This window comes from Schistocerca cancellata, chromosome 1, assembly GCF_023864275.1.
Source record: "Schistocerca cancellata isolate TAMUIC-IGC-003103 chromosome 1, iqSchCanc2.1, whole genome shotgun sequence".
NCBI classification, from domain to species: Eukaryota; Metazoa; Arthropoda; class Insecta; order Orthoptera; family Acrididae; genus Schistocerca; species Schistocerca cancellata.
Genome location: NC_064626.1, coordinates 1084709270 through 1084724850, shown reverse-complemented (window position 1 = coordinate 1084724850; position 15581 = coordinate 1084709270). Strand labels below are relative to the sequence as shown.

Genomic DNA, 15581 nt, shown 5'->3' with positions numbered 1-15581 from the left:
ATCATATAAAATCAATTGTTGGTAAGGCGGGTGCCAGGTTGACATTCATTGGGAGTCCTTAGAAAATGTAGTCCATCAACAAAGGAGGTGGCTTACAGAACACTCGTTCGAGCTATAATTGAGGATTGCTCATCAACATGGGATCGGTACCAGGTCGGGTTGACAGAGGTGATAGAGAAGATCCAAAGAAGAGCGGCGCGTTTCGTCACAGGGTTATTTGGTAAGCGTGGTAGCGTTACTGAGATGTTTAGCAAACTCAAGTGGCAGACTCTGCAAGAGAGGCGCTCTGCATCGCGGTGTAGATTGCTGTCCAGGTTTCGAGAGGGTGCGTTTCTGGATGAGGTATCGAATATATTGCTTCCCCCTACTTATGCTTCCAGAGGAGATCACGAATGTTAAATTAGAGAGATTCGAGCGCCCACGGAGGCTTTCCGGCAGTCGTTCTTCCCTCGAATCATACGTGACTGGAACAGGAAATGGAGGTAATGAAAAAAAAAATGGTTCAAATGGCTCTGAGCACTATGGGACTTAACATCTGTGGTCATCAGTCCCCTAGAACTTAGAACTACTTAAACCTAACTAACCTAAGGACATCACACACATCCAAGTCCGAGTCAGGATTCGAACCTGCGATCGGAGCGGTCACGTGGTACCAGACTGAAGCGCCTAGAGCCACACGGCCACACCGAGCGGGGTGGCGCAGTGGTTAGACACTGGACTCGCATTCGGGAGGACGATGGTTCAATCCCGCGTCCGGCCATCCTGATTTAGGTTTTCCGTGATTTCCCTCAATCACTCCAGGCAAATGCCGGGATGGTTCCTCTGAAAGGGCACGGCCGACTTCCTTCCCAATTCATCCCTAATCCGATGAGACCGATGACCACGCTGTCTGGTCTCCTTCCCCAAACCAACCAACCAACCAACCAACCAACCACACGGCCACACCGGCCGGCAGGTAATGACAGCGGCACGTAAAGTGCCCTTCGCCACACACCGTTGGGTGGCTTGCGGAGTGTGAATGTAGATGTGCGTATGCTCCAAGTTTCATCGTGTTATGTTACTTGACATTGAGACATCACACGAAGGCCACTTTCATGTTTAAGTCCTCCACACCACTGTACAAACTAGGACATCCCTTATAGCCAGACGAATTACGAAATTTTAGTCTCTTATCGAATTTTGTAACCTACGTAGGTGCGCCACCATGGCAGTACGAACAGACTGGAGGTGCCTCGCAGCCTCTGTCTTGATCCTGGCGTCAGCAGCTCCGCCACTGGCCGCCAGCTCAGAAGCCGCGACGCCTGCCCACAGCCCGGCCGGCGCGCCAGCAGGAGAGGCGACGCCCCGGCGCGGCGGCCAGCCGACGCCGCTGGAGTCCGCCGCACAGTGGGCGACGGCGCGCCTCTCGTGGCTGGCCGACGCCGCGCAGGACGCGGCCGACGCCGTGCTGGAACTGCCGCGGCAGCTGATGCTGCTGCCCATCCGGCTCGGCTACTACCCCGGCCTCAAGGTGCGTAGCTAGGGTCCACCTCGGTCTTGCATGAACCACATCTTGTCGAAATCAGCATCACTTTGGATAATCGGGATGAAATCATCTTCCAAAACTGGTGCACCGCATCCGCGTGGCGAAGCTGACAAGGGGATCATCAGACCCCCTAACCATGGACTTTAATGAGTCTTTGGTACGTTGTAGACCAGGGAAATCCGTCTCGCGAGCCATGCTCTGGATCAAATGGCTCTGAGCACTATGGGACTTAACATCTGAGGTCATCAGTCCCCTAGAACTACTTAAACCTAACTAACCTAAAGACATCACACACATCATGCCCGAGGCAGGATTCAAACCTGCGACCGTAGATGTCGCGCGGTTCCAGACTGAAGCGCCTAGAACCGCTCGGCCGCACCGGCCGGCCCATGCTCTGGTTCGCGAACCATAGTGCTCAGCCAGGCTGCACAGTTCTCCCACCACCAAACCAAGCTGTCTGACTGAGAGAAGGGAGGAAAAGGAGAAATTGCAAGTTTATGACATGTTATATATGCCTTCCATTATTGGTGATGATGTGGAGCAGACAAATAGCGAACTTCTGCATGACGCAATGAAGTGTCGGAACATCAGTGCTGTCGACGACCTTCCCAAATGTTTGTTATCAGCTCAGCAATGGTTCTGGAGTTATTGCTATACGTCTTGTCTTTAATATAGTCCCTCAAAAAGGAGTCGCATATGTTCAAATCCTGAGAATACGACGGCCAATAGTGGTCCATACCAGTGACTTCTGGGTACCCTAGAGCCAGAATGTGGTCCCAAGAGTGCTCCTCCAGGACATCAAACACTCTCTTGCTTCGGTAGAGTCCACCTCCCACCTCCGCCTTTCTCCCACCACCAAACCACGCTGTCTGTGTGAGAGGAGGGGGGGGGGCGGAAAGGAGAAATTGCAAGTTTATGACATGTTCGATGTGCCTTCCATTATTGGCGATGATGTGGTGCAGACAAATAGCGAAATTGTGCATGACCCGATGGAGTGTCGGAACATCAGTGCTGTCGATGACCTTCCCGAATGTTTGTTATCAGCTCAGCAATGGTTCTGAGGTTGTTGCTATACGACTTGTCTTTAATATAGTCCTTCAAAAAGGAGTCGCATATGTTCAAATCCTGAGAATACGACGGCTAATAGAGTTCCATGCCAGTGACTTCTGGGTACCCCAGAGCCAGAATGCAGTCCCCAGAGTGCTCCTCCAGGATATCACTCTGTTGCTTCGGTAGTGTCCACCTCGATCTTGCATGAACCACATCTTGTCGAAATCACCATCACTTTGGATAATCGCGATGAAACCATCTTCCAAAACCTTCAAATGCTGTTCGGTAGTCCACCATGCCATAAAGGAATACCGCACCAATTATTCTGTGACTGGACATTGCAGACCACAGAGTCACCCGTTGAGGCTCAAGAGGCTTCTCTATCACGAAATGCGGATTCTCAGTTCCACAAATCCGACAATTTTGCTTATTGACGAACCCATCCAAATGAAACTTGGTTTCGTCGTTAAATCAAACCATTTTCATATCAAAGTCCTGGTCGTCAGTTCTGTGGACAATAGTGTTGGCGAAACACTGCAGCTGTTCCATGGCCCTGGAGTTTAATGGCCAATGGGGTTGAGTTTTGTATGGGAAGAGATATAGGTCTTCAACAACTATGTGTTGCAGTGTCTCCCAGTTGATTCCCACCTGTTGTGCAGCTCGTCTGCTCGATTTCTTGAGGTTGGTTTGAAAGACAGCGCGTGTCTTCTCGATGTTTTCAGCTGTTTTGACCCTTTTTGGACGACCGATACTGCCTATACTGCCATCATGAACACTACCTGTTCTCTCAGACTTCCGTATCAAATTCTTCATTGTTAGCACTCTTGGACCAGCTGTCTTCAGCTTGAACTTGCTCGCAAACTTCCTTTGAGCCGAAGCTGTGCTGTTATTGTTCGCATAGTAGGCCTCCACAAGCGCTATATTCTCAGGCACGCTGTACCGTGACATTTTCACAAGCAAATGGACGACATCAAGACGCGTGCGCATGTGCATGCTAGTTCCCATTATGCCCCGCGGTCAACCATGCAGTTTGAACGTTCTAACGCAAGCCATTCAGAAGTTATGGCGGTTTTATTTCGTGTAGCTTAGTAATTGTCACCCTGTATGAATTAATATTTTCGTGGTCAGAGATTGTAAACTGCAGCTACGATAAGTTAATCAGTTGTGTATCTAGCCATTCACATGGGATTTTGGTAGCAAACAAATATTAAATTATAAATTGCACATGTTGCTGGATGCGATCTGATATTTATTGATGAATATGAATTTTAGTAGCCAAGGTAGAGTGTTCAAATATTTTTATTTCCTCAGGTTCCTGTTTCGACAGGTCTACGTGTAATTTTCAAGTCTCCTGCAAATAACATTACTGTGCGTAATTCGTACAATCATAAAAAGAGCACACTGGACATTGAAATCGGCAAAAGAAGCTACAAAGTTAAATATGCAACATGTAGAAATGACGATAACATACATACACTTCCGATTTTTAACTTACTGAAGCACGATTTTCGCGGTACTCCACTTGATAATGGCAACCCAACGAAATAAAATTGTGGATTTTATTAATAAGTAGTTCTACCTTCAAAGATGACAATGATATACTTCAACAATATCATTTGACTGTGAGCCACTGGTACGAAAAGTTAATACACAACCGAGTCGCAAGCTCAGATGTTTCTTGCATGCATTGGTTCCGTGTGTACTCTGTAGTAGTAGTAGTAGCAGTAGTAGTAGTAACAGTAGTGGTAGTGGTAGTTTTATTTATCTATAGTTCTCTTTTACAAGGGTGCAGGTTATGTCCTGTTATTACAATTTAAGTTCAACGAAAATAAAGTAATTCACAGATACAAATATTTCCATAGTTACATCGGTGTAAGATTTTACAGAAAAGAAAAAATGAAGGAAAAATATACTGTGAAGGTGTTATTTATAATGATGGATGTTTTAATATCGTTATTATTATTTAATTGTGTTACATTTCTGACCAATTATTTATTCTGCGTCATATAAGTAATTCTTCAAGGTGTAGGCTGTATTGCCTATCAGTACTTTTTAACTACCATTTTAAATAAGTTTATTTTAGAAATTTCTTTACTATCTTTTGGTAATTTACTGTCAAGTTTTATTCCTTGGTAAAAATGCTGTTTGTGATAGAAGTTTATTCTTTTCTTTCTTGGCAAATATAAATTCAGTCTAGAGTTCGTTCCGTTGTCGTGGACGGAAGAATTGTATGGGCAGTAATTATCAGTTTTATTTTTAATGTGTACAACTGATTGGTAAATATAGTCACATAGAGAATTTAAAATCCCCACTGTTTTTAACAGATTTTTAAAATCTGCCCGACTTCTATTTTCGGTTAACTACTTATCTGCAGTTTGAAAATTATATTCATGTTTTATGCATTTGTTCCAGAGAAAAGGATGCCATAGCTAAGAATTGAGTGTACAGATGGTAGTATGTACCTAAAAGAAAGCACCTTTGTGCTTTCACACCACTGAGAATCCTAGAAATTTTGCATTTGCTGCACAGTCTACAGAGGTATTATCGGAACCAGTCATTAGCTATCCTGTTTATTCTTAATTCTTCTAGCTTATATAGTAGAATCTTACAATCAACAACATAAAAAATTTAGAAAAATGTAAAAATATCCGTGTGACACACTCAGCCTTGTCAGAAGCTTAAGGTTCTACTATACTGAATTCTACTATGAATGATTCTGTGCTTCTACCACTTCAGAAAGCGAACTGTGATTCACTTAATAGGTTGTATTTATTCAAGTGAGTCATTACGATGTTTTTCGTTGCTGAGTCTGCTACTATTAAAAATGGTAACGCAAGAGAAATGGGCCGGTGGTTTTCTGCGTCTTCTGTATTAACTTTCCTTGCCAGAGGTACAACTGTCTCATGTTTTAAATACTCCGAAATTTCTCTGATGTGGAGGATTCATATATTATGTTTGTTAAGGGATCTTGTGTAATCTACATTCATTGCTCCAGTATACACATCGGTACTTCATTTAAACCCACTACTTTTAATTTTTATCATTTTTACTGTTTTACTGATTTCATACTGTGTGGTCAGTAGTAATGTCATTGTACTTAGTGAATAATTACCTACAGGTGTTTTTGGGAATTTTTGTTGTAATTTTCTGTAATGTTTGGAAACTGTTCTTTCATATAGTTTGCTAGCTAGTGTCCATTATTTATTACTTTAAATTCCCTCTCTTATCAATGTATTATTATGTCTTTGCTTGTCTCTACCTGTGTACTTTCTTATAACATCGCAGACTGTTTTTCAGTTATTCTCTGCAGTCTGTATTATTTTAGGCATTAAATCACTTTTTTGCAGCAGTTAGCATCTTTCTATAAAGCTTTTTATACCGTTGATAGAATTTTACGAACTCTGGCTGATTATTATCCTTTTTCTTCAAACGTCGTTACTTAAGGCTTTGGGAGGACTTCTTAATCTCTGCTGTTATCCATTTGTTTTTGTGAGACATTCACACTGCCTTTGATATATTTCAAAATGTCTTCTCAAAGTTCAACTTAAATAATGTGAATAATTCAGAGAAATTAACACTTACATTGGTTTCTGTATACTATTCATCCCAACTTTTGTTTGCTAGTTCTTTCGAAAAATGTTGTATTTTGATTTGTAATTTAGGTCTTTTTTCGTTCTGCGATGTAGTAGATTTTTCCATACCCATACTGCTGCCCCTTACCAGGGCAACTTAAAGAAAACTGCACATCTTCTAGCGCACAACCGCCTCAAGGTCTATGTTTGTTTTTTACGTTTGATGAGACTCGCGTCGACTTGTTCGCTTCTCTTCGTCTGTGAGAAATAACTGCAAACTACAAAATTAAAAAATGGTTAAAATGGCTCTAAGCACTATGGGGATTAACATCTGAGGTCATCAGTCCCCTAGAACTTAAAACTACTTAAACCTAACTAACCTAAGGACATCACACACATCCATGCCCGAGGCAGGATTCGAGCCTGCGACAGTAGCAGTCGCGCGGTTCCGGACTGGAGCGCCTAGAACCGCTCGGTCACCACGGTCGGTTGCAAACTACATCCACAATCATTTTTGGAATATACGAGTTTGCCAATCTCTGTATTCCCCAACAATTTTTACACTCTAGAGCTGCCTCAAGTACCATGGAAGTTACTCTGTGATGTCTTAACGTATGTTCCATCACCTTGCACCTTCTTCTTACCTTGTTTCCACATGTTATTCGCCCACAATTCATGATTAACATTCATACGATGTTGTGTACCAAAATTACATTTACTGAAGTTTCTTCTTCAGACTGAAGCCGATATTTGATACTAGCAGAATTCTTTTGGCCAGCAATGTCCTCTTTGTCTTTGCCACTCAGCTTTTAAAGTCGTTTTTTCGTCCATGAATCTTTGCATGTTATCTTTTCGCTCTGAATTTTAATTCTGCTTCTGAACTATTTTTTTGTTTCAGTCATTACTTTTTCGTTGTATGGTTTGCACACTAACGCTGAAAGACTACATCTCTGTCTTTCTAAGTTTTTAGTTCAAGTACTTCATACTTGAGCCGGCCGGGTTGGCCGAACGGTTCTAGGCGCTTCAGTAGGAACCGCGCGACCGCTACGGTCGCAGTTTCGAATCCTGCCTTGGGCATGGATGTGTGTGATGTCCTTAGGTTAGTTAGATTTAATTAGTTCTAAGTTATAGGCGACTGATGACCTCAGAAGTTAAGTCGCATAGTGCTCAGAGGTATTTGCTCAGAGCCATTTGAACCATTTGAACTCCATACTTGGTCTTACATTCATATTATTCTTTATCATTAGTATACATTTCTTGAAGCCAGAGCCGCGCGGGATTAGCCGAGCGGTCGAGGACGCTGCAGTCATGGACTGTGCGGCTGGTCCCGGCGGAGGTTCGAGTTCTCCCTTGGGCATGGATGTGTGTGTTTGTCCTTAGGATAGTTTAGGTTAAGTAGTGTGTAAACTTAGGGACTGCTGCCCTTAGCAATTAAGTCCCATAAGATTTCACACACATTTGAACATTCTGAAGGCAGACTTATCGTCATCTAGCAGATGCTTAATTTTCTTTTCGATTCTAGTTCATTTTGTTCTTGTCAGCTACTTCGACGAGAAGTTAAACTGATTGTGCGATAATTTTCGCTTTTATCTGCACTTGTTATCCTACTGATAACTTAAATAATAGTCTTTTAGATGTCTGGTGGTATGTTACCAGATTCACAGATTTTAGGAGGCAGCTTGAACAGACTTTTGGCTGCAGTTTTCTCAGTGATTTTAGAAATTCAGAAGGATAATTATTTATGGTTTCTGCGAGCCTTCAGAAGCTCTGTTGAATTTTTACTCTAATCGTATGATGTCTCCCTCTAGTAAGGGCTTTCAATTTAGTTTCTCCACCTATCCACTCTTTCCTCTGCGTTTAAGAGTAGAACTACGCTTTTACGATTAATGTTGAAGTATTTGCTTTTTACTTCACTGAATGCTGGTTTCGCTTTTCTATATGCTGAAGCGGTAATTTAGACTATCACTTCTGTTTCGATTTCCTTGCAATTTTTGTGCAGCAATTTCACCTTTCAAATTTAAGTGACTTACATTATTACATTCCTGTCCTTCCATGAACATATTTGTACTTTCTTCTTCAGTCGATCAGTTGATTTATTTAGTTACCCATGATTTATTCGCTGTTATATTTCTTGCATATACGTATTTGTTTGTCCAGTTGCTGTGATTGCCCATTTTACAGATTCCTATTCCACTTCAACTGTACTGCCTGACATAATATTCGCTCTCTCAGTGTCTACAGTTTTACGCAACTTCAAACGTACCTCACTATTCATCACTAGTTCAGTATCCCACTTCTTTCCACAGTGATTCTTCCAGACAATTTTCTTAAATGTAAGCGTAGGCTTCCGCGGCCGTTGTCTTCTTCAATAAAATTCTTCAGGGTATCAGACCGCATCGTCATAATTTAAAATGCGCCAACGTTTCGGCCAGCGTTGCAGCTAGCCTTCATCAGGGCCTTACGTTAACTGCTAAATGAAACACACTTGGTTTCTTAAATATCTGCACGAGAAAACCGTGTCGTTACTTGATTGGCTGTAAAAGGAGGAGGAGGAGGGGTGAAAAGTATGCTTTATTGGTGTTTCCTTTATTATCTGTCATTGGCTGAAATAGCTGTTTTCTATTGGTCTTTATATTAATCCACCCCATTGGAGGAGTCGGACGAATAGCGAACAGGTGATGGCTGTGACGTCACACTGTTTCCATGCTGTCCAGAAGCCGGCTGCGGCGTGCCATTGCTTTGCGTGCTCGCGACCACTACTGCGGCTCTCCGCGTGTCTGCTTGGGCCGCCACGGCTCTGCCGCCGCTCCGTAGCCCTGCTATTGCAGGCAGCCAAGACCTCGGAAGCTTGTACCCGTCCTCTCTATTCATGTTGGCGGGTCTTTTTGCTATTTCTATCGCCTCTCTAATCTTTCTTTTGAAAGTGAGAGGCTGTTTCGCCAGGACGCGTGCTTCTTGAAAAAATATTGGTTTCCCGCACTCGTCTCGGTGTTCCGCCACTGCTGACTTAGTGTGTTGTTTCATTGTTTTATTGAAGAAGACAACGGCCGCGGAAGCCTACGCTTACATTTAACCAACCTGTATGGGCAGGAAATCCACGGAAACATCAAGAAGTTAGAAGTACTGCGTTTAAAAAGATGTAAACTGCTGAATGACCTTGCTTTTTTGAAGAGATGCAGAGACACGAGTGTTGTGCCGTATTATTTGCGGTTGACGTCTCACATAAAAACGAACAAGGCGAGGAATATCTGTGCTAAAGCCAGCAAAGCATTGCTACGGGAAAGGATCCGCCACATCCGCATAAGTCTCGATGCTCACAACAGGAATTTGTGTGATCTGCACCTATTTCTGGCCGGAAAACTTCAGATGGAAGACTGGGATAAAGTCGACAGGTTAACCTTTCAGCAAGCATCAAGGACCAGCAATAGTATTACTAACCGCCAGATGAGAAAGTACGACAAACTACAACAAAAAGCCACGGACGAAACATTGACGCTGGACAGGCGACGGACAGTGGTCAACCTCTCCAGCCACACCTTGAGCGAAACAACCACAGCAATTCTGGCCAAGGGGATGAATTTCGCAGTCGCACCTAAGCGAGTTCCAAAAGAAGATATCATAGAATCCGTAGAGGCTTCGGTACGTCATCTGCCACAGGCCGAGGCGGAGAAGATCCGGCAGGAAACGGTCAGAGTTCTGAATAAAGCAAAGCCACCGAAGCAAAACATCAACGCTGAGGAATACCATGCCATCAAGGAACTCAGGGACAACCCCCACTTAGTAGTGGTACAGGCAGATAAGGGCAACGCCACTGTAGTCTTGGACACAACTGATTACAACAAACGAATGGAAGATATTCTCGCAGAACCTATCTACAAGAAACTTCAGGGAGATCCGACGGCCAAGGTAATCAAAACGACGCAGGCACTGCTCAAGCACTCTAGAATCAACTTCGACAAGGCCAGAAGATTCATCCCGCAAGTGACACAGGCACCAAGGATATATGGTGTACCGAAGGTACACAAAACCGACTTCCCCTTAAGGCCCATAGTAAACAGTATAAATTCGCCGACCTACTACCTAGCGAAAGAACTGGCACCTAGGCTCCGACACCTAGTGCATCAAACCGAGTCCTACGTTAAGGATTCCACTCACTTCGTGTCTCTCCTAAAGGAAATGCGTGTTACGGACCAAGATCTGATGGTTAGTTTCGACGTCAAATCCCTATTCACGAATGTCCCAGTGTCAGATACTGTGAACATCCTGGAAGAACGCGTGGCACCTGATATATGTGAGCTTGTGCGCCACTGTCTGACGACCACCTATTTCAAGTGGAGAGGTCAATTTTATGAACAAACAGACGGTGTAGCTATGGGCTCACCCCTATCGCCTATCGCAGCAGAAATCTTCATGGAGGCATTTGAGGAAACAGCCCTCCAGTCCGCACCATTACGTCCAAATTGTTGGCTTCGCTATGTCGATGATACTTTCGTCATGTGGCCCCACGGAGAAGAGGAGTTACAGAACTTCCACCAGCACCTTAACCAACAGCATAGGAAAATTCAGTTTACAATGGAAACAGAGAAGAATGGGGTGCTGCCTTTTCTCGACGTGGAAGTTTATCGAAAACTTGATGGTAAACTTGGCCACAAAGTGTACAGGAAACCAACCTATACGGACAGGTACCTTCACGCCTCCTCCCACCATCACCCCACGCAGAAGAAGTCCGCCCTGCACACGCTAACGAAGAGAGCGTACAGGATAAGCGACGAAGAACATCTGAAGACAGAACTTGAACGCCTCAGGTCCATCTGCGGAACTAATGGCTATGGGAAGCAGATGATAGACAGCACCATGTCGACAAGGGAGAAGACCAATAGGGAAGAGGAGAAGGAGGCACAGAGCATTGCTGTGTTACCATATGTACAAGGGGTCACCGAACGTATTGGCAAAATTCTACGAAAAGCCGACATCAAACCAATTTTCCGAAGCAGAAACAAAATATCAGATATGCTCGGTTCTACCAAGGATGCAGTTGACAAACTACACACAGCTGACGTGTATGAAATTGGTTGTGCATGTGGATTAGTCTACATAGGTGAGACGGGACGTCCGATTAGCACAAGGCTCTCGGAACATGAAAGATATATCCGCCTGAAACAACACACTAAGTCAGCAGTGGCGGAACACCGAGACGAGTGCGGGAAACCAATATTTTTTCAAGAAGCACGCGTCCTGGCGAAACAGCCTCTCACTTTCAAAAGAAAGATTAGAGAGGCGATAGAAATAGCAAAAAGACCCGCCAACATGAATAGAGAGGACGGGTACAAGCTTCCGAGGTCTTGGCTGCCTGCAATAGCAGGGCTACGGAGCGGCGGCAGAGCCGTGGCGGCCCAAGCAGACACGCGGAGAGCCGCAGTAGTGGTCGCGAGCACGCAAAGCAATGGCACGCCGCAGCCGGCTTCTGGACAGCATGGAAACAGTGTGACGTCACAGCCATCACCTGTTCGCTATTCGTCCGACTCCTCCAATGGGGTGGATTAATATAAAGACCAATAGAAAACAGCTATTTCAGCCAATGACAGATAATAAAGGAAACACCAATAAAGCATACTTTTCACCCCTCCTCCTCCTCCTTTTACAGCCAATCAAGTAACGACACGGTTTTCTCGTGCAGATATTTAAGAAACCAAGTGTGTTTCATTTAGCAGTTAACGTAAGGCCCTGATGAAGGCTAGCTGCAACGCTGGCCGAAACGTTGGCGCATTTTAAATTATGACGATGCGGTCTGATACCCTGAAGAATTTTATTGAAGAATTTTCTTAAACTTTAGTCTACTGCTCATCATTACTGCATTGTGATCTGAGTCTGTATCTGACCCTGGGTGGAGCTTACAATCCAATGTTCCAATTCCGGAATCTATGTATGACCATCGTGTAACCTATCTTGTATCTACCGTGTATCCTTGTCTTTTCCAAGTACATCTCCTCGTCATTTAACTTCCGGACAGGAAATAGAAGCTGTACAGGATGGCAGCCAGTCAAGGAATATTGTAGGGAATTAGTTTAAAAAAATTTATTTCAAAGGCCCAGTGGAACCTTTACAAGTTTTCTCCCAGAGTAATTCACGCCGTGTCTACGTGACACAAGTCGCTTGCCTTTCGAAACTGAGGCGGTTCTGTCCAGGTAAAGCTGGTAACAGGAGACGCCCTGAGCCCTCTGCTGAAACTATTAGTGAATTCACGCCTTTGATTTTAGCCAATAGCGTGCGCGGGATACCGACCACGTGTGTGGACGCCCGAGCGTCCTGCGGAGCAGAACTCACTTGCTTCTGTCTCTCGTAATCCAGACCTCGAGCAGAACAGACGTGTTTTTGGAAGGCAGAGCCTCCGGCTATGCCTATCGCGACCGACCACCAATGTAAACTAACATGAACCACTTCCCCTTCCGTTGCCCATTTTAATTAATTATTCGACCTCCTAGACTGTCCTAAAACTGCTAACTTCCAACCCTAGGCGCGCCCTTTGTACTCCGTATATTGAAATATACCCTGTTCATTGTACTTAATTTCCTGTTTTGTCATTTAACGGCAGCCCTGGATGCCCACTATCAAATCCTGACCGCTCGACCTCCTGCACACTGTCGCCACGAGGCATATTTAACAACCTTCTTCCCCCTTCCTTGCCATTTTATACATTAACATTGGTCTCAGAACTCTCTCTCCCCATCCCCAAACTACGTACTCTTTCACAATTGGTGTCGAGAAGTGGGATTAACAATTATATCCCCCCTTCCCGGGACGAATCTTTTACAAAACTGTTGCTCTCTGAAACTCGAACTTTTTTGTAATCTACGACCCGTCTTGCATCGAGTATCATACGACATTCAGATTCGATTAACTCTTGTGGTGCTGTCAACTAATGGTAAAGATCTGTCTGTAACAAACGTCCCAGTCGCCACAAAAGCCACATCTAGCTGTAACGTTCGTTCGTCACACACGGCACATCTTCGTATGGGACGACCCTTGACGCGACTCCCGGCCACTCAGTCTAACAGCAGCGTGCGCTTTTGCAGAGGGAGCAGGACGAGATTCCGGAGCTGGTGCGGTTCCCCTGCTGGCGGGAGGTGGCGGCGGCGAGGAACTCCTCCGGCGGAGACGTGCCGGGCAGCGTGCACCGGCTGCGGCCGCAGGACATCGCCGTCATCGCCGCGCTGGGCGACAGCATCACCGCCGCCAACGGCGCCATGGCCTACACCGAGGACGAGACGCGCCTCAACTACAGGGGCGTCTCCGCCATGGGAGGTACTGTAAAGTGAGGAAGAACCTCCTCCGTAGCAGGGACCGCTATTGTATATCTTTGCAGTGGCAGTCAGTTCGTAGGTAGCCGCTTCTAATCTTGCTGGCGAAGACTTCATTACTAGTCTTCTTCTTTCTTCTTTCACTGGTGACATGTCCCGCACTGACGCAGGGTCGGCATTGTTAGGAACGGATTTGGCAAGGGGGTGTCCGGATGTCCTTCCTGCCGCCACCCCGTACTCCCCAGGACAGAATCAGTGAACCCCTGCTGTCTGCGTCTAGTGTAAGTCATGGAACAGTGCGAACGTGTTCAGACGTCGGCGAGTCGTGTAACTGAGGCGGAAAGTGGGGACCAGCCCGGTATTCACGTAGCGGGATGTGGAAAACCGCCTAAAAACGCGTTAGCGCGCTCGGCTACCCTGGCGGGTCGAAGACTTCTCATCACTAGTATTTGCCCAAAACAGCGGAGGAGTGATCGGGTCTTGTTAGTTACATGCTCAACATATCGTATTGACAGCAAAGTGGAAAGTGTCAACAGAACGAACATAGAACACATATTAAAAAAGTGCTAGCCCTTTAGAGATTTTTTTCAGTGCAAGTGACTAATTATTTCTGTTTGAGGAGTCAGTGGCACAGTAGTAGTAGAGGAGAAAAATCTTCAATCGACATTTGGAAACGCTTATCCTGGGTAGATTATCAAAGTGATCCATAGGCTCACTCAAGCGCCAAAAAGACTGGTATAGGCATGCACATTCAGAAATACACTACGAGATGAAAAGCATCCGGCCACCCCAAAAACATACGTTTCTCATATTAGGTGCATTGTGCTGCCACCTTCTGCCAGGTACTCCATATCTACGACCTCAGTGGTCATTAGACATCGTGAGAGAGCAGAATGGGGCGCTCCGCAGAACTCACGGACTTCGAACGTGGTCAGGTGATTGGGTCTCACTTGTGTCAGACGTCTGTAGGCAAGATTTCCACACTCCTCAACATCCCTAGGTCCACTCTTTCCGATGGGATAGTGAAGTGGAAACGTGAAGGGACACGTAAAGCACAAAAGCGTACAGGTCGACCTCTTTTGTTAACTGACATAAGCTGCCCACAGTTGAAGAGGGTCGTAATGTGTAATATGCAGACATCTATCCAGACCATCAGGCAGGAATACCAAAATACATCAGGATCCACTGCAAGCACTATGACAGTTTGGCGGGAGGTGAGAAAACTTGGATTTTATGGTCAATTGGCTGCTCATAAGCCACACATCACGTGGGATATGCCAGACGACGCCTCGGTTGGCGTAAGGAGCGTAAACATTGGTCGATTAAACAGCGGAAGAACGTGTGGAGTGACGAATCACGGTTCACAATGTGGCGCTCCGATGACAGGGTGTGGGTATGGCGAATGACGGGTGAATGTCATCTGCCAGCGTGTGTAGTGCCAACAGTAAAATTCGGAAGTGGTGGTTTTATGGTGTGATCGTGTTTTTTGATCCAGGGGGCTTGCACCCTTTGTTGTTTTGCGTGGCACTATCACAGCACGGGCCTACGTTGATGTTTTAAGCACCTTCTTGCATCCCACTATTGAAGAGCAATTCGGTGATGGCGATTGCATCTTTCGACACGATCGAGCACCTGTTCATAATGCACGGCCTGTGGCGGAGTGGTTACACGACAATAACATCCGTGTAATGGACTGGCCTGCACAGAGTCTCTGTAATGGACTGACCTGCACAGAGTCCTGATCTGAATCCCATTGAATGCTTTTCGGATGTTTTGGAACGAGGACTTCGTGTCAGGACTCACCTAGCGACGTCGATACCTCTCCTCAGTGCAGCACTCCGTGAAGAATGGGCTGCCGTTCGCCAAGAAACCTTCCAGCACCTGATTGAACGTATGCCTGCGAGGGTGGAAGCTGTCATCGGGGCTAAGGGTGAGCCAGGATTACCCATAGAGGGCGCCACGAACTTGTAAGTCATTTTCAGCCAGGTGTCCGGATAATTTTAATCGCATAGTGTATGTAAACAGGCTGAAATGGCGGTGCGGTCGGCAACGCCTATCTAAGACGACAAGTGTCTGGAGCAATTGTTACATCGGTTACTGCTGCTACAATGGCAAGTTATCAAGATTTAAGAGAGT

The 15581-nt window shown here is 45.4% G+C and overlaps 1 protein-coding gene across 1 annotated transcript in view; it reads left to right on the top strand.

Annotated features, from left to right (window-relative positions):
* Nucleotides 1-1204: 1204 nt before the first annotated feature.
* LOC126128954 (phospholipase B1, membrane-associated-like) overlaps nt 1205-15581 on the top strand; it is a 71531-nt gene continuing 57154 nt past the window's right edge. The window contains exons 1-2 of the mRNA XM_049915156.1: nt 1205-1510; nt 13221-13449. Coding sequence (XP_049771113.1) covers nt 1205-1510; nt 13221-13449 — 535 coding nt within the window. The remainder of the gene's footprint in view (nt 1511-13220; nt 13450-15581) is intronic.